The sequence below is a fragment of the Cimex lectularius genome, unplaced genomic scaffold (assembly GCF_000648675.2).
Source record: "Cimex lectularius strain Harlan isolate CLEC.00 unplaced genomic scaffold, Clec_2.1 scaffold49, whole genome shotgun sequence".
NCBI classification, from domain to species: Eukaryota; Metazoa; Arthropoda; class Insecta; order Hemiptera; family Cimicidae; genus Cimex; species Cimex lectularius.
The window spans coordinates 1,034,751-1,054,490 of NW_019392644.1; the positions used below are offsets into that span (position 1 = coordinate 1,034,751).

The window sequence follows — 19,740 nt, forward strand, 5'->3', positions numbered from 1 at the left end:
TTAGATTTTTGCATTTGCAAGTTTTTGAATTTAATGTAATCATTTAAATTGTTGGTCGATTTATATTTCTTATGTAGTCATTTTGGGTAGTTAGATTTGTTTAACTCTTGAAACATAAGTTGAAATATATTATTTTTATTAATTGTGGTGTTCCACAGAGAAGTGTGTTAGGCTTTATACTATTTTTAATTGACATTAATGACTTCAACTAAAACTTTCAGCTAAAATATTGGGATATGCTGACGATACAACTATACCTTTTTTTCTGGCAAGAATTATGATGATATAATAAAAAATATTAATGTGTGGTGATTAATGACCGTTAATCGATAATTATTCAGAATTCGTTAGATTATTCACACCAGACCACACCTCATGATTTGTGAATAATTAAAAATATTAATGTTGAAATAGTAGTAATTCAAAAATGGTTAGATAGTAATTTCTTACTAAATCATTTCGTTGAATTATGCCAAGTTTTCTATGAAATATTTATTTTGAGTAATGGTTTATTAGCACCTTATTTATATTATTCAAAATAAATATGTAATTTCTTACTTTTAAACACACTTAAAACTAAAATCATTAAATTTAGTCTCTCAAATCAAAGCATCTTAAATGAGAACAGTATTACATTTTTGAATAAATTCATTTAACTGTAATTGCCCAATTATACCCTATTCTAAAAAAGTTAAATATTTGGGAATAATTTTTGATAATAAAGTAAACTAAGTTTCATATTGGTGCTTTGGTAAAAAAGTTTAGGAAATTAACGATGTTTTCTTATATTTCGACCTCAACAGTTTAACTTATGATTTTTCCTTCTTGAAGGTGGATAGTACGGCATGTGCGTCCCTAACCATTTAGAAAATTATTTTATAAAGTTTAAGAAACATTCTTCAGCTAGATTTAATGAGGACTGTTTATTTTGCATTAGCACAATCCTTGATAACATATGGGATCTTAGTTTATGGTGGTACCGTAAAATCTACAATTTCTTCAATTGCTCAAATTTCTTTAAAAAAATATTGTTAAATAAACATAGAAGATACAACACAAAACAACTTTACATTGATTTTTAGTTAAAAGTCATACAATTATTTATGATATACTCTTGTCTTCGTATTTGTAAGCATAAACTTTTATCTATTATGAATTTCAATTACACTACAAAAACCAATGTGTTAATAAAATTTATTGTTCCTAAAGTAAACGTTCCATATAATGTAGGATTAAGATTCTTATATCTCAACAAAATTGATATAAATTCCTTTCCCTCTTATGATAATTTTTTTTTATATTACATTTATTTGGTATTTACAACTACAAGTGATGTATTAAGTAAATATGTTCATATATGTTGAATTATCATTTGAGGCTCTTGTAGGAGAAGTTGCCCAGTGGTAACACTCCTTCACACTAATATCTTGTTCAGTCTTGAGAAGGTCTCGGGGCCACTTTCGCTTCAATTGTCTTGGAGGATTTTCAGGTAGGGTTGGAAGTGATAAATTTTGTACAAATAGATTACTGTGTGTGTTCAGTGATTGATGAAATTTGTTATATCGGGTTTTGATAAGTTCATGTACAAACGAGATGTGTAGGTCTTTATGGATAGTGTAATTTGAAACGTAAAAAGGAGCATTTATAATTTGACGGAGAATTTTAGATTGGATTGATTGGAGACGCTGGGAATTGGAATCCTTGGTTGAGCCCCACACTTCACAACTGTACGCCCAGAGAGGTCTAATAATTGTCTTGTAAATTAAAAATTTATTTTCAAGGTCTAATTTTGATCATGAGTCGAGTAGTCTTTTTAATACTTTATAACGTCGGTCTGATTGCTGACTTTTTAGTCTCGAGGATTCCAAGTCAGTCGTTTATCCATGAAAAGTCCAAGATAACGCACAAGGTCAGTGGTAGGCAATGGAATTCCATTTATACTCACCGCAGGACAGACATTTTTATGTAAGGTAAAATTCATTTGTGTGCTTTTTGTTAGGTTTACCTTTATTCTCCACTTTGTGAAACACATTGTTCATTCAGGTGTTGTAAATGTTGAGTGTTAATTGAGAGTTCTGAATTGCGTGTAAGAATCACTGTATCATCAGCGAATGGTTGTCGAAATGTTAACGTGTGTAGGAATATCTGCAGTGTATATGGAAAATAGAAAAGGGCCAAGTATGCTTCCCTGAGGAACATCCGCCCTTATGCGTATATAAGGTGAGAATTCAGTTCCCTGACGGACTCGACAAAATCGATCTGTCAGATAAGATCTCAGTATAAGATAGTACGTATGAGGGAGGATGTTCCTCAGTTTCCAAAGCAAGCAAAGCAAGTTTTAAAAATAAATTTAAAATTAAAAAATTAAAAAAAAAAAAAAAACAAGAAGAGAAATTTTTAAAAGTAATATATTAATAAAATAATTTTTAAAAAATACTTAAAATGTCAATAGTCAACTAAAGAATATACTGCTATCACTAATTTGTACAAATATGTGTTTTGTTAATTTTTGTAATGTATAAAACTATTTGTGAGATCTGAACTCCTGCTCTCAAGCACAAGTTAAGCTTACTGAGAGTAGACTTCATTTTACATTATTGTGCCCTACATTTCGTTTAATTTTTTTTTCAGAATAACGTATTCAATGTAAAGCAAATAAATTCATTTTTGTCTTGAAATACATTTATCAGCCTATATAAAATTTATTTTTATTGCATTTCTGCAAGGTACAATGTAATTTTATGCATTGTACATGTTTAGATAGAATAGAGAAAAAAATAAAATGAAATAAATAAAGAGCTTTTGGTTTTGAATATTAGAATGTTTCGATTTTGTCAATATCAGACATCAGACATCAGACATCAGAGAGCGCTTTAAACTTGAAAGCTGATGCCATCTACTCTCCACCTTCTCTACCCAGCGCTGGAAATGGAATGACGTCGTCTGTAAAGCAATTCAATCAAATTAACGGAGTACGTGCCGCGGCCCACGACCCCACAAGCCTTTTGACTTGACTCCAGCGCACATTAACCGACCTGTTGCTTCCTGCCTGGCCGAGGTACGTTCCACTTTTTTCTCTCTCTTTCCGATAAAAAATTAAATTCAGGCCGGTATTTCATTCTAAATTAGCCCCAGAATATGAAAATGAACCCCTAGAAACACCCAGAAAATGAGAACTAACTTATTTTCTGGGAAATGTCTCCTAATTGAAGAAGTGCAATGAAATAATATATTTTCATTAGCTTTTAAAATGTACACAAAATTTTTATACTGCATATTGCACAGAAATGTAGAATAAATTACTTGTTAGAATATAATTGGTCTATGAATTATCTGTAATTAAATATTTTCATTGTTTAAAAAATATATAAATAAGATTTAAGAAATATAATTCTGTATAATATTACAAGGAATATGTGTTGTAATGTTCATTATATTATATATTATTTTATAATATGCATATTGTATTGCAAAATAATATATAATATAATCAACAGTATGTAATTTTACACAGAAATATATTTCTTAAATATAATTTCAATACCTTTTAAAATGTATACAAAATTTGTATACTCTACATTGCACAGAAATGTAGTATAAAAAACTTGTTAGAATATAAATTGGTCTCTGAATTATTTGTAAATATTTTCAACCGTTTAAAAAATATGTAAATAAGATTTAAGAAATATATTTCTGTACAATATTAGAAGGAATATATGTTGTAATGTTCATTATATTTTATAATATGTATATTATATAAATATTTTCAATTGCTTAAAAAGAATAAAAATTTTATGTAAAATATCTTTCTGTATATTATTGCATGGAATATATATTGTACTGTTCATTATATTATATATTGTTCTAAGTTTTCCTGCCTATTCTATTTAGTTTAATTCTATTTCATTTGTGTAAAATGCTTATTGAAAGATTATGGGTCTAACCATACTCCATAAATTAAATAAATAAACGTAAATTACCACAATTTCCTTTGCTCATCCATCACCCTGCCATGCCTTAGGGAGACCCTATTTCGGCGGACTGCGCCAATTTACTAAAATTTTGTTTCTTCAAAAGGGCCTTTTAGTAAATAATCACATTTGTGCACAAATTAGGAATGGATTAGGAACAAAGTGACATGTGGAAGGGTTGAATATAAATGACAGCACTTATATTAGTAATAAGTAAAAAAAACGCCAGATGAAAAAAAAATGTGAGGAGATCAAAAATAAATAAAATAAAATACTAATAAAAAATAACTGTCAGGATAGAATATGTCAAATTAAGATATATAATAAAACTTCCAAGAAATCGATGTGGAATATGTAATTGGCCAGAAAACCATTTCTAAGAGTTGTACTATATTTTATTGAATATTGATCTGCCTGAATCAATAGCTATATTGGATTCTTTTCTGAAATATTTTCAATGGAATGGTCAAATATTTTGGTTGTTACATTTTAACAAAGCCAAGCCAGATTTAACACTAACTTTTGCTTGATAATTAAACAAACAACAACTAATTTTTCTCTCCCTATAATGAAATGGGCCATTATCAATTCTTTGTTTTAGATAAGACAGACAAGAAGATGCAGTAGGTAAAAGAAGATTGTATTGCAAGCTTCCTATTATTAAATAGTTGAACATGATTATTTAAATGCTTTACAAAAGCATAAATCAAAAAAGGAAAAACTTAATGTTTAGCTGAGTTTATAAATTGATCTTAATCTTTAGAACTTATTATATAAGTAGAAGATAAGAGGTCTAGATAAAAATAAATTGTATTACCTGTTTTTGAAGTCTAGTGGATCGAACAAACTTTTTTTTTGTTCTAAAAAGAAATGGATCAGAACCAATTTTCTAGATAAAATAAAGTTTGGCATTGGCTAGTGAGACTAGATAAATAATTAAAATACATTTATTGAAATTTTTGAAAATGTAGTTTCTTTTAAGATGTGTTTAACGCGAGTTGTAATTTCAATTTTAATCGATCTTGTAGGGCACACAAAAAAAAAAAAAAAAAATTAAACGTTCTATTTATTTTTGTAATTTGACCTGTTGGAATACCTTATCTTCCCTGAAGGTCAGCCGCATTGAATGTGTTAAGATCATAATAATTATTTGGGAGCTCTGACCTCAAATTGTTTATTAATGTTTAACTCACAATAAATTCATTTTAAAAGTTCATAAAAAATTTACTAGATCAAAGAGTATAATTATATAACACAGTGTGGGTGCAAATTGTGTAGCTACTGATTTTTTTCTTTACTGGCCATTCGTACATTAATCGCATATTTTTTTTAATAGATGTCTCAATACAAACTTACATATTTTAATGTGAAGGCTCTTGGCGAGCCCATAAGAATGATACTTCATTACATGGGCAAGGATTTTGAAGATGAAAGAGTTTCACTTGAAGAATGGCAGAAGTTAAAGCAAAGTAAATTTTTTTTTTTAAATATTAAGATTTGAACAAATTAGTAATATTTTTTTCCGACAGGATCTCCTTTTGGAAAATTGCCGACTCTTGAAGTCGATGGAAAGGTTTTACACCAGTCGAATGCAGTCTGTCGTTATTTGGCCAAAGAAGCCAATCTTAGGGGGTCGAATGATTGGGAAGATCTGCAAATTGATATAATTGTCGATACTTTCCAAGATTTTAGAAAAGGTAAACATTTTACATTGAAATTATATATCAAAATTGTCGAATTTAACGATATTTTTTAGAGGTGAGTTTATTTCACCACGAACCTGACCCAGCTGTCAAGGAAACGAAGAAAGCTAAAATTTTAAATGAAACTTTACCCTACTACTTTAGCAAGTTTGATAAAATGGTTGAAGAAAATAAGGGATATTTCGCTAATGGAAAGGTAGACAGTTTAATTTTATATTTAAAAAAAAACTATAATAATGTGCTATAATTTGAATTAATATAATATTGTTTTAGCTTTCATGGGCTGACTTTTACTTAGGAGGGTTTTCAGATTCACTCGTGACTCTGCTTGGTGTGGATATATATGCGGATTATCCCAATTTGAAAACCTGGAGGGCCAAATTTTTTGAAATTCCACAAGTGAAGGACTGGATTTCCAAGAGGCCACAAACTGCATTGTGATTCAAACCATTTTTAATGATACCGTTTTGAAATAAATAAATTATATAAAAAGTTTATAAAATTTTTAATTGAATGTTTAAAAAATAAATTTATTTAGACACATTTTGTTATTGATTGTTGATCCTTCTAGTACAAATAATAGGAAAAAGACAAAATACTTGCATGTAAGAACTATGCTACTATCAAGAAGTGAAGGTACTATGAATCAAGACCTACACAACAAGTCTCTACGACAAAAAATATATAATACATTATAATGGTCAAATGTGTGGTGATTAGTGACCGTTAATCGATAATTATTCAGAAATCATGAGATGCGGTCTGGTGTGATGTAGGTTTCAGAAAAACATTTTCTTTATCATGCCAACGTTTCGATCTTTATTGAGATCATCTTCAGGGCTCAATAAAGATCGAAATGTTGGCACGATAAAGAAAATGTTTTTGTGAAACCTACATCACACCAGACCGCATCTCACGATTTCTGAATAATAATGGTCAAAAGTTAACATTTACAATTGATAAATTGGTATTTTGCAACTGATAATTTCTATCATATGCTTGTTAGTAGTTTACATGCTGTTTATCAAAAATTGTTTAATTTTATGTTTGTTGTTTTGTAAGTACTTATGAGAAATGTGGAAAATGTGTTCTTTTTTTTCTAAATAGAAATTTTCTAGGCTTTTTTATAACGGACTTCTCATTGCCTTTGAACAGTCCTGATAACTCCTTGGCCCGATACCCTTCAAGTCAAGAGATGGTGCTTAAAAAGCGTGGAACGGGAGACTTAGCTCAAGTTGGAGATTTAGGAAAGTCTGCGAATTCGAATAAATCGCTGACCGAGAGCATTAATACTGTCACATCATCTACACGCAATAAAGAGGGACATCAAGAAAGCAATTTAAAGAAATTTGGAAGGATTTTGTTCGTGACAATTGTAGCACTGATATACTTCATTGTGTTCTTAATAAGCTGCCTTTTCATATTCTTGCTTATATGAAATTGTTAACATGATAATGTACATATAAACTTTTAGTAAAATATATTGAAACAAATATATTGTTTCATAAGATTGAACATAATTAAAAATTGAGAGAGTAGTTATTTAAATATATTTAAAAAAATATTTTTAATATAATTCTGACAAATATAATAAAAATTGTTAAAAATGTAACAATTCAAAAAGAAATTTGATCAATATCACTGAACATTGGTGAATCTTAAAAGGAGTTAGCTTCTTTAAGAGTTGCAAACTTTGACTAACATTAGTCTATTCTGCAGTCTCTAATATGTCTGGAGGATATTTGTTAAGTTTATGGCTTGTTGTCAGATCCCAAAGCTTTATTAAGGGCTCCCATGTGTAGCCTTCAAGCCTTGGCTTTTTCTTTCTCGAGAGTAAAATCTCAGCCTGTATAGGACATATTCTGTGGTTTCTTAGTTTTTCTAGCAATATCTGCACAGGCTGGTTTCTTCTGCTTTTAATTTTGATACCTCCATAGTGCAGTGTCACATCAACAGTCCTAATATGTACTAAGGTTTAGTAGTTATGGTGTTTAGTTTTTACATTGGTCCTTAGATGAATGTTTTTGCATGCCTCTGTCTGAGGTTATATTCCCATTAAACAGAAGGCTTATTTTTAAACCATTGTCTGATGGATCCACGTTTTTTGGCAGTTTGGTATGCCACTAAAGGGTTTGAGGAGAAAAGGTGTTCTCATGAAATTTTCCTTGCCCAATGTTATCGCCCTTTTTGCTGCCCTTCTGCTGTGTACCCTGATAGCCAGAGAAGTGTAATTTTCTTGTTTTCCCCCAATGTTTTTATTTTCCGAACTGTACTAAAGTTTAGTAATTCTTGTAGTTTCTGTGATGTATGGGAGTTAGTATGTACATATAATATGAAGTTTCTTAAAATAAAGAAAGAAAAAAAATTAGTAGCTGTAATAGATTTGAGGACATTCCTTTGTGACTGAATTAACAATTTGAGTAAATTGGTTATAAATCCTTGTAGCTTTGTTAAATGTTTAGGAAAATTGATCATGATCCACTGCCATAGAATTATCATTTTGAGTGAATTGATCATGGATCCTTGTAGCTTTGTAAAAATTTAGGAAAATTGATCATGATCCACTGCCATAGAATTATCATTTTTAGGGAATTGGTCATGAATCCTTTTATTAGGTTTCGTGGTCCGCTTGACCAAATTAATTCTTTTCAATTAATTAAGGTTTTTGTTGAGATAAAATATTTAATATTTTATATATTTAATAGTATAGCTATATTTAATAGTACCCATACTTTAATTCGCCCCAAACCCAGATAGGAGTGCTAGCGTCTGTAAATGACCTCTGATGGAGGTTCCATTTAGTGGCATTTACAGATACACGTGTTGTTCAACGGATTTGTTGTTGACGGTCTACAGTACCGGCGTTTTCCGTGTTTGTTTTTATTAAACAACATCTCAAGAGCCTTAAAAAATGACTAAAGACAAGAAGAAACAAAGCCTGAGCGAGTTTGAGGAACAACCGCCTGAAGATACATCGATGATGGATAGTAAACAGGTCTTGACTTACGAGGAGAGGCTCAAGTTCGTCAATGAAATCGCTAAACCCCTAGCCAGTAGGAAGCTCACGAAAAAAATCTACAAGCTGATAAAAAAATGTACGCTTGGAGTATTTTCCCGTATTTTATTTTATTTGTTTTTAAACAAATTTTTGTGTTTATAGCGCACAAGGAGGGAAAGGCATATTGGAGTGGTTTGAAGAACGTACAGGCAAGACTCAGGAAAGGAGATGTTGAAGGGTAAGCTACATTTAATATGACTAGCTATACACTTATGACTATTGCTACAAATGATCTATTGGTAGGACAGCAAGTTGTATATTTCAAACTTCAAAGATGCTTGTCTGAAATTGTTGTAACCGTATAAACTAGGTTTCACTTTTCCTGCATCAGATCTGATTCTATTAATTGTACAGCCTCGTAGCAGCAGAACGAAATCTGGGCAGATATTACCAGGCAGGAGAAGGAACAGCAGAAAATGTTTGCTGTTGATGCAAAGGCCTATGCAGGCTGATATTCCTACTGCTTAGAGAGGAAAAGCCAAGGCATGAAAGGTACAGAACAGCTCTTAATAAAAGCTTTGATTTGATAAAAAGCCTTAAGCTTAATGAAGAATTCTGAATCTGAAGCTGGAAATTGCAGAAAATCTACATTAGTATTGACAAAGTAGTTTGATCAACTCTGAAGAAGAAAAGGTTAAGTACTTGATTAGAACATGCGTTTGTATAGACACTCATGCCACATATATTACACAGGGCGGGCGACCAGGACCCGAGGGGTTAAAAGCCTGAGTAGGCCCGTACCCCATACTCATGCCACATGCAATCAAACGGTTGTTACATGTCAGATCCCCTGCTGGAGTATTCAAGCCAAACAACAGGTGATCTGGGAAAAGGTCAAGGAGTTTAGTGTAGGGAATCATTAATGACCTCAGATATAGAATATTAACAGGAATAATTTGATTTAAGATGAAGATTCTATTGGGTTGTCTGGAAAATAACGCAAGTTTTCTTTCAAAAACCCCCCTATCAGATAAACTGTTTATGTTTAATGGATTATTCTTTTGTATGAATGTCAACATTTTTTAATCTTTTTACAAACAAATATGTTTGTTTACTTCAGTAGCATTTTGTTCAGACATTCTAAGATGTCAATGCGCAATTTTTGTGTAATTTCGTTCTATAAGTTTAAACTTGGATGGAATGGTGCCCAAACAGCCAGAAACAAACTCTGAGGTAATGACAATGTGTGGGAGAGCAGCGTTTAGAGATGGTTTAAAAATTTTGAGAGGATACTAGCTTTGATGACTAAGGAGATCATGGGAAGGATTTCTTCCCTAGATGATGATACTTTTCAAGCCTTGGTTGAAGAAAATTTCAGAGAATCTTTCAGTTAGCAAATCGACCGTTGCTGACCACCTTAAGACAATTAGTAGGGTGAAAAAGCTTGAAAGTTGGGTTCCACATGCATTAAACTACCACAAGTCATTGTTATGAAGTTTGCACAACACTTCTTTGCCAAAACAGAAGTGAACCTTTTCTGGATAAAATTGTTACTTGTGTTGAAAAGTGGATATTCAGCGATAACAGCAGACATTCTGGACAATGGCTTGACAAAGGAGACGCAGCACCACATTTTCCAAACTCATCAAAAAAAGGTGATAGTGACTTTTTCGTGGGCTTCATTTGGGCTGATCTACAGCTTCTTGAATCCTGGTGAAACATTCAATACCAAAATACAATCACTCCAAATGAAGCAATGATAGAAATTGGCATTATTGAAGCCATCTTTGGTCAATCAGAAAAGGCTGATTCTTTTACATGATATTGCTCGGCCACGTGACAACATGAAAACTTAGATCTTGGTTATGCTGTTCTGCCTCACTCTCCCTATTCTTCAGATCTCTTGCCTACCACCCTACCATCTTTTCAGACACCTGGACAATGTTTTACAACATAAAAACATTTATTGATCAAAAGTCATTGGAAAATGCATTTACAGAATTTGTTAATAATAAAGACTCAAAATTCTATTTAGAGGGTAAAGAGAAGTTGCCAACACGTTGGGAGAAGTGTATTGAAAGTGATGAAGAGGATTTTAATTAATAAAAAATGTTTGAAATCATTTATTTATTTGTTTTTATTTTATAACCATAGAAAATCTGTTTGGCTCCTCTTTATGCTTAACCATGAAGTAGCTACTTTGGTAGGATGTACAAAATTAACACAGTACACCTATTATTTTAAAATATATAGTCTATTGACCAATTTTTTACTCACGAATAATCTGAATCTTGGTATGGTCTGGGCAAAAAACCAAATTCAGCTGTTACAGTTCAGGGTAAAACAATGTTAAGTATGTCTTCAAATTGAAATAATTAGATTTTTAATAGGTGGTTTCAAATTTCCTTGAAGATAAGGTTAATTACAGTCCTTGACAATGTTGGGACTGAGTCGTTCTTCAAAGAACCTACCAAAACCTGCTTAGACTACTTCTGTTACCTTTTTATTAGGTGTGTTTCGGATTTTTTCTGACCAACATATAGCCAAAATTGGAGACAAACTAGTTTTCTTAATGTTTGCATTTAAATGTATTGTCATTGCTACAAACAAAACCCACTTTCATAAGGATATTGCAGAGTTAAAACTCGTGCTCATATTAATTATGAAACCTGTATTTTTTTTTCCAGAATTGCCATTTTAGCAGGAGACGTTTCGCCAATAGATGTCTATACTCATGTGCCAGCTGTGTGTGAAGACAAGGATGTACCGTACGTTTTTGTTCCATCAAGGGAGGATATTGGTTTAGCGATGGGAGTAAACCGAGCAGTCATCGCTGCATACATTGGCGAGTCTGAGGGGTATAAAGAATTATATGACGAAGTCAAAAGTGAAATAAAATCTCTTCCTATACCCATCTAAAAAATAGAGTTTTAATTGATCCATTAAACACAAAATCTTATATTTTACATTGTAAGTTTTAAACAATTTATAGAATAAACATTTTAAAAAAATTAATTTTATTCTCTGTTGTTTCTGCCCTTCCTTTCATGAATATTAAACCTTTAAACTAGAATCATGATTAACAATATTATGTAAAATCTCAGCAACTAACAAATAAAAGATTTTTTGACAAGATGAAAATATTACCAGATGTTTTATTTAGAAACATAGATCATATGATCACACAAACATGAACATTTAGCAAGTTAAGCAAGACATGTAGACAAGGCAAGACAAGAACTTCAAGACTCAAGAACTCAAGAACAATTCACAAGCACACCCAAATAAAACAAATAAATCAGTAAAAGAAAAATAAACACAATGTCGTCATTAACTCCAAAGCATGATATTGAAGCCTGCAGAAGCGCCGGTGATTGCTACCGAACTACCCTCAACAATTTGAAAGCATTGCTCAAGGAGGTTGAAGAGTAAGAACAAAATTATTATTTTAATTTTTTTTAAACTACATATTTCAACTATGAGGTTATATGAACCTTCAGGGTGAATAATGATATTTAAAATATTTGGAGATTGTGTGATGCGATCTGGTGTGACCTAGGTTTAGAAAAACATTTTCTTTATCGTGCCAATGTTGCAATCTTTATTGAGATCATCCTCAAGGCGAAACATTGACACGATAAAGAAAATGTTTTTCTAAACCTAAGTCCACACCAGACTGCATCTCACGATCTCCAATCAGTCTAATTAACAGACACTAAATACCACACATTATCTAAAAAAAAAGAAAAAAAAAAGTTCTTCAATATCTTACCTATTTTTGAAAGTTTATTTAATTTTTATAAAAGTAATTTTATAAGCAAATTTTCACAAAGAGTAACATTAGTTTGCCTTTCTACTGCAATTGAAATTTTCAGCACTTAGTGCGAATTACAGAGATTTTATACTAACAATCCAGGATAAAACCATTCAGTTCCATAGTCAAGCTTGCAAGGAATATATATTTCCTTCATCAGGACTATGAAACTATTATTAATAATTCACAAGGTTAACAAATATGAACATCTACATACTCTGTACAGACACTTATTGTTTTTTCAAAGTGCAGTTCAATGGAGTGCTGTTGTGAAACAAGATCTATAGCCTCCATTTTATATTGGAATTGTCTAAATTAGATCCCTGATTTTTTATTTCAAAATTATAATATTAAAGGCTGATATCGATTATTTTAAGATGGATACTTTAATGAAGCTTTTATTAAACAATTTTTCAGATGTGACAGACAAACTAAAACAGGAAAGAATAAATGCTGTTCAGAAACCTTTCCTCCAGATTGGAGTATCCCAGTTATTACATATCCCATTACTCCCCAAAGAGAAAAGGAGTATTTTATGAATGTACGTATAATAATTTCAAATGCAAACCAAATATTTATATATATATATATTTTTTTTTTTTTAAAGCTGAAAATGCCTTGGGAGCGTCAGCATTCCCAAATAATAGCCGGGAAATATTATATATGTTCCTGTGTCAAAAGGGATGGTCTTCAAGCTGACTGCCCGCTTGTGGGATGCCAAGGTAGTGAACTATGCTTGACCAAACCCTATCCAATCTGCCCCCCAAGCGGAAATGCAGAAACGTAAGAAATCGTTTTTATTGATAAACTACAACAGTTGCCAAATAGATATTACAAATAATTTAAATTTTTAACAATATACAAAAGTAATGAGTTATTGTTTTCTGTTTAGAAAAGTAACACCTGAAATGGCTGAATGCTTATTAGGTGGATTACGACCCAATAATCCAAACTTGGAGGTAACTGAGTGCAAAGAGAACGAACCCTGCAACGTTAAATGTGCAGAATGTAATGCAAGCTTACAAAATATTTGCAAATGGAATCCAGATTTTTTTAACTCTGCAGGAAATGCTAACAATGATGCTCGTATTCCCGCTCCACCCACAAAGGATACAGTCCCTGGTAAACCAATTGTTTCGAATGATAAAGTGATTGACCCAAGCCTTGCGAAGATCACTTTTCAATTTAGGATGGCTGGACTAGACAATGGAATGAACAATCAGAATATGGCAGACCCTTGCAATGGGATGATTAATCAGAATATTATAGCAGATCCTTGCAATGATATGAACGGTAAGAAAACACCTGTTCAATACAATGGAATAAATAATCAGAATAATATGGCAGACCCTTGCAACCCTTGCATTGGTACGAACAGTAATAAGATAGCCGTTCAATACAACGTGATAAATAATCAAAATAAGGCTGATTTGAATAGTCAGAACATGAGAGTCCCATACAATGGAACCAATCAGAATAATATGGTCGGCTTGTCCACTAAGAACAATGTTCGAGATAATACATTTGACTTGTGTAATGGGATGAACAAGACAGCAGATCCGGGCATTAGGTCGAATAATCAGAATTACGTGGTTGCCCCAAACAATGTGGCTAGTAAAAGCAATAAAATGGATTATTTCAACAAGACAGTGGAAATGTGCAGTAGGGTTCATAACATGGATAACCAAAGCAATGGGATGAATAAGAATAAAGTGGTTGCCCCAGGCAATGGGAGAAATAATATCAAGATGGTTGACCCATGCAGTGGGACGAATAATCAGAATAATGTGGTCGTCCCAAACAATGTTGCTAATCAAAAGAATGGTTACAATAAGATAGTTGAAATATGTAGTAGGGTTCACTACAACATGCCTTCCCAAAATAATGGGATGAATAATAACAGAGTAGTTGATCCGTGCAATGGGATGAATAATCAGAATAATATGACTAATCAAACCAATCAAATGAGAAATAATATCAACATGAACATCCCTGCCCAAAATAATGGGATGAATAATAGAGTAGTTGATCCATGCAAAGGGATGAATAATCTGAATAATATGACTAATCAAACCAATCAAATGAATAGTTACAGGGTAGTTGATCAATGCAATGGGATGAATAATGGTAAGCCTGTTAACATTGGAACGAATAGTTACAAGACGGGTGACACAAGCAATGTGGTGGATAATCAGAATAATATGGTTGTCCCGTTCAACCCAACTAGTCAGAACAATACGCCTACCCCATACAATCCTGGTAAGAAGACTGAACCATGCTCTAAGATGGTACTTAAATTTACAATGGTTGACCCGACTAAAACCAGTAATGCTAAGTTGGCTAACCAATGCAATGGAGAGAATAGCAATAAGATGACTAACCCATGCAACGGAATGAATAATCAAAATAGAATGCCTGTTCAATCCAATGGGTTAAATAATAACGGTAAGATTGCTGTCCAAAACAAAGGGATGAATCAAAATATGATGGCAGACCCATGCAATCGGGTGAACAATGGTAAAATTGCTGGCCAATATAATGAAATGAACAATTACATGGCCAACCAAAGCAATGTAATGAACAATTACATGGCCAACCAAAGTAATGTAATGAACAACAATTACATGGCCAACCAAAGTAATGTAATGAATAACAATATGATGCCTATTAAATACAATGGGTTGAATAATCCCAATACGATGGCTGTCCCTACCAATGGAAATCAACCAAGTTATATGTATAATTGTTCACCATGCTCAACAAATCCAAATTTGTTTTGGTGTACCTTGCAAAAGTGATTTATCATCACCAGTTCTGTCTTATTGCACCATATGATGCTTTGTGTTTATTTGTATTATCGCTGTACATAATTTTACTACAAGGGATGATAATACATTCTTTTACTGAATTCTTGTGTTTTTATAAATATTATATTTGATATATATGAATAATTATAATATCAGGCGAGTAACCTTATGCTGGCCATGGAAATAATTATCAATTTAGGTAAAACATTGACCACAGTCCCAGTAAACAGATCATAGTAATTTTTAAATTACTTAATAATAATAATAATAATAATAATGAAAACCATAGTAATTTTAAACCTTAAAAAATTCTGAAATTTTAATATATTTAAATATATGTAAGGTTTATTCATATTTTGCATACCAAAAATAGGTTTGGTTGTAACAAAAATAAGACATTTAAAAAGAAAAATTTCAATACCTAATTCTAAAAAAAATTATTTGAATAAATAAAAAAAAAACCCTGGAAAATTCAAAAAACAAATAAAAATGTAAAAAACTTTTTCTATCTCCTTTAATACCAAGTATTTCCAACTCTGGCATGAATCATGTCCGTTAAATGCTTATGCATGCCTTGGAAAAGATTTCCGATAAAATCCTGAGGAATTCTTTCCCATTCATCAAGAACAGCTGTTTCAACTCTACTAGGATGTTAAGACCTGGGTCATATTTTTTGTGTAAGTTGGTCCCAGATGTGTTCGATTAGGTTCAAATCTGGACTTCGAACTGGCCATACCAAGCACCCAATTCCAACCCCATTCAGGTTGTCATCCACAATATATGCTCTATGGGGTCTGGTGTTACCCTGCATTAGCAAGAACTCTCCCCAATGTGGGGGGGGGGCAAATGGCACTTCATGTTCTTCAATGACTTGTGTGTACCTCTGAGGTTAGAGATCTTCCTTGCATAACAACCACTTCAGTGCGGGAGTCCAAGGAAATGCCACGCCAGAACGTTAATGATCCACAGAAAGAATTTCACCTGAGGAACCATACAGCATAGGGTGTACCTTTCTCCTGAGAGTCTCCATATGAAATAAGCCCCATCTAAAGATTTAGGCCAACTTTCACCTCATCTGTAAAAATAACTCGTCCTCAATCTTCCAATGTTCCAAGCGAATTGATGCCGGAGCTATAGTAAGAAGAGATCCATGAGTTGTGTGAGGTTATTTTCATTGAGCCTTCTTCTTACAGTCCTAGAGGAAATCGAAACTTTCGAACTTGTCTTATCAGATTTCTTATCCCATTTTCCCTTTCTGTGGTTTTGTAGAGCCTGATGACAGATTAATAGTTTCTCTCTCTCTCTCTCTCTCTCTCTCTCTCTCTCTCTCTCTCTTTCATTTGTAGACATAGGTCAACCCTGTCCTGGCCTTCTCAAATGAAGCCATGTTCCTCTGAAATGCCGAAGAACCTGAACCCTTCCTATTGTAGAGTGATTTACACTCAGTCTCATGGAAATTTCATACTAGCTGTGTCCTTCCTCTAATAGTGTTGTCCCTGACTCTGTCATACTCACTCAAATGACTGACTGGACCATTGAAAAATGTTTAAGAATAAGAATAATGTCAAATGAAATCATTACTATTCATCATAATCAATTAAAAATCGACAAAATGTTAAACAATGGAATCTGTAATTTATTTGCAAAGTGATTAAAATCTTATTATTATGCAATATTATTAATATTATGTAGTCAAATTGATCAATATATTTGTTATGGATAATTCAATCATGTATTTGTATTATTCAAGCATGTTATAGATCACTAAAAAGAGACAATTGTTTTAATTGATTAATTTTAAATTAACTGGTAAATCTGAAAATTTAAGTTGAACTGGCACCACTGGATCACTTCGTCTGCACTTGCAGGTTTTAATGACACTCAAACACATTACAGCTTGGGCCATCTTCAGTGAGACACTAAAAATGAAAACCCAGTGCTACTTCAACATAACTAGTTTTAATTGCATACAGTAAAACTGTATGTTGAACTATTATATTTTAAAAAGAACATAAAAGCGGAAACAAAAATAGAACAGTAAAAGAAGTTAGCATATTTATTTATTGAATTTAGAAAAATTTATTCATAATGTAATACATAAACATAATTAATTTAAAATGTAAAAGTAACTTCCAACTAGCTGTTGGTGTTGCAAACTTTTTTCATATTCATTAAAATTCCTTGAGCTGTTGGGATGTGAACCCAGAACCGCTAGTGTGGTGAATACGAGCATGATGTCCAATTGGACACAAAAGCCCCCTTAATTATTTAAAATGAATTGAGTTGAAATGAGTATAAGTGAATGCATAAAAATATGCATCTTTAAATATTTAATGAAGGGATTATTTATTTTTGCCAGTCTAAACATCTGGCAAATAAAATAAACTACATATGTTGTAGTTTACAAGTAAATTTTCACGATTCAAGTTCAAGCAAGGAAAAGTAACAAGAGTACTCTTTACATATACACATACACACAACACTACACAACACAACACACACACACACACACACACCAAACACACATACCACACATAAGTAACATTTATTACAAACCATATTACTATGGGTGAGGGACTGTCATGGAATCACGATGTGGTGCGCTGTCACGAGGCAACAGAGATGCAGAGGAATTTAATTTGCAAATTGAAAAGACTCGCTTGCTGCATCGATACGTAAGAACTTTAAAAATATTTGATGTGTTAAAACATTTACTATAGAAAAATCCCAGGTTATAAGTAAAAGACAGGACAGCTTAGTAAGATTGTATTGAAATGAATATTTTAAGAATTTGAACAGATCATTAGATAATTAGACAACAGAAATTAAATAATTTCATTGGTAATATGATCTAAAACTCAATTCTTGATGAGTCTATTTTATTTTTACTAATGCTTTTTAGTAAATTTTGTTTTAAGTGGGTACAAGGTTTTAACGTTGCTATACTAAAATTTTTCAATTCAGTTGTGACAGATACCAAAAAGCAACACATGAACTTGGTGAGCCTTTTCCCCCAGATTGGGCAGTCCCTCTTATTACGTATCCAATGTCAAGACCAAGAGAGTGTGATTTGTTTGACGCAGAAGTAAGTTATCCCCCCAAAAAATTATTTCTTTTTTTATTACAAAAAATTGTCAATAGTTTCAGCCTGAACCTCCTCCAAAAGATAACATCTTAAAAATTAAAGGTGGGAGACGTATAAACCGTTGCATTTGTGGAAAACGAGATGGTTTGCAAGCAGACTGTGAACTTCCGGAATGCACTGATAATGAACTCTGCTTAATCAAACCATATCCTTTATGTATACCAAGCGGAAATGCTGAAATGTAAGACTACTTATATACAATTTGATCTAACCAAAGACATTGTATTTTGCTAGCTAAAATTATTTTGTAAATTTTAAACTTTTACAATCAAGAGAATTTGCTGGATATTTATAATTTTATTTACAGGTGTGTTACACCGTGCCAAGCAGAGAGGTTGCTAAGTTATCTGAGCCCACCAGATTATAGCTCATATTATGGCTCAGAGTGCAAAGAAAACGAGGCTTGCAGTCCGAAATGTCTTGAATGTAATGCAACTTTGCGAGACATTTGCAGATGGAACCCTAGATTTTTGAGGGGCAATTCACTGTGCAACTACAACCCAAATCCTGCTATTATGGCTGGCAGTTACAACAACTGCCTCTCACCGTGTTACACACAGTGTTATCCTTATGCATCCTGGTGCTATTCAGGATACCCAGGATGCTGAAAATCAGTCATTGGTAACGTTATGATGCCATGGAAAACAACAGTAACAGCTTTTGTTTAATGCATGTACAGTTCAAATAATGTGGTTTGTTTTAAATGGTACAAATAAAAAAAAAAAGAAAAAAAAGAAAAAAAAAGACCTTGCTTTTTGTAAAATTTTAATGATTTATAATGCCATTAGGTAATGGAAACAACAAGTTTGACAACAGTCTTCATACCTATTTATTTTGTATTGTTTAACTTTAATAATATTGATTAACTCATATCCTCAATAATTTTGTCTCTTGGATGCTGGGGGTAGCTTGAATAGGATTCAAGTTAGAAGACAATATTGCGGTATCGTTCACGTAGGTGGTGATGTAGGTATTGGGGTGCATGTAGGTACTGAAGATTGCAAAATGCGACCAAACCAACAAGAATAGGAAGACCAAAATTATTGGTAATGATCAAACTACTTTTCACTTTGGTGTCAATGGGTTGAATAATAAGAAATATAGCAGACCCTTACAATGGGATGAATGATAATGAATATCTGCCCAATACAATGGGATGAATAGGCAGAATAATGTGTGGTGTTTTAGTGACCGTTAGTTAATGATTATTTGGAGATCGTGAGATGCGGTCTGGTGTGATGTAGGTTTTAGAAAAACATTTTCTTTGTTGTGCCAACGTTTCGATCTTTATTGAGATCATCT

General features: G+C 32.3%; 4 protein-coding genes across 4 annotated transcripts; all 4 read left to right on the forward strand.

Annotated features, from left to right (window-relative positions):
- Positions 1 to 2,924: 2,924 nt before the first annotated feature.
- LOC106670087 (glutathione S-transferase-like) lies at positions 2,925 to 6,217 on the forward strand. The gene is made up of 5 exons (XM_014400103.2): positions 2,925 to 3,058; positions 5,308 to 5,440; positions 5,501 to 5,668; positions 5,728 to 5,870; positions 5,948 to 6,217. Exons 2-5 carry the CDS (start codon positions 5,308 to 5,310, stop codon positions 6,113 to 6,115), a joined length of 612 nt encoding a protein of 203 aa, XP_014255589.1. The 5' UTR covers positions 2,925 to 3,058; the 3' UTR covers positions 6,116 to 6,217.
- A 2,225-nt stretch (positions 6,218 to 8,442) lies between these two features.
- Positions 8,443 to 11,687, forward strand: LOC106670065 (H/ACA ribonucleoprotein complex subunit 2-like protein). The gene is made up of 3 exons (XM_014400069.1): positions 8,443 to 8,769; positions 8,835 to 8,910; positions 11,360 to 11,687. Exons 1-3 carry the CDS (start codon positions 8,586 to 8,588, stop codon positions 11,589 to 11,591), a joined length of 492 nt encoding a protein of 163 aa, XP_014255555.1. The 5' UTR covers positions 8,443 to 8,585; the 3' UTR covers positions 11,592 to 11,687.
- A 133-nt stretch (positions 11,688 to 11,820) lies between these two features.
- Positions 11,821 to 15,394, forward strand: LOC106670064 (putative uncharacterized protein DDB_G0286901). The gene is made up of 4 exons (XM_014400068.2): positions 11,821 to 12,100; positions 12,904 to 13,027; positions 13,094 to 13,269; positions 13,379 to 15,394. Exons 1-4 carry the CDS (start codon positions 11,994 to 11,996, stop codon positions 15,282 to 15,284), a joined length of 2,313 nt encoding a protein of 770 aa, XP_014255554.1. The 5' UTR covers positions 11,821 to 11,993; the 3' UTR covers positions 15,285 to 15,394.
- A 2,239-nt stretch (positions 15,395 to 17,633) lies between these two features.
- LOC106670092 lies at positions 17,634 to 19,182 on the forward strand. The gene is made up of 4 exons (XM_014400107.1): positions 17,634 to 17,968; positions 18,258 to 18,378; positions 18,435 to 18,619; positions 18,746 to 19,182. Exons 1-4 carry the CDS (start codon positions 17,859 to 17,861, stop codon positions 19,044 to 19,046), a joined length of 717 nt encoding a protein of 238 aa, XP_014255593.1. The 5' UTR covers positions 17,634 to 17,858; the 3' UTR covers positions 19,047 to 19,182.
- Positions 19,183 to 19,740: the final 558 nt, after the last annotated feature.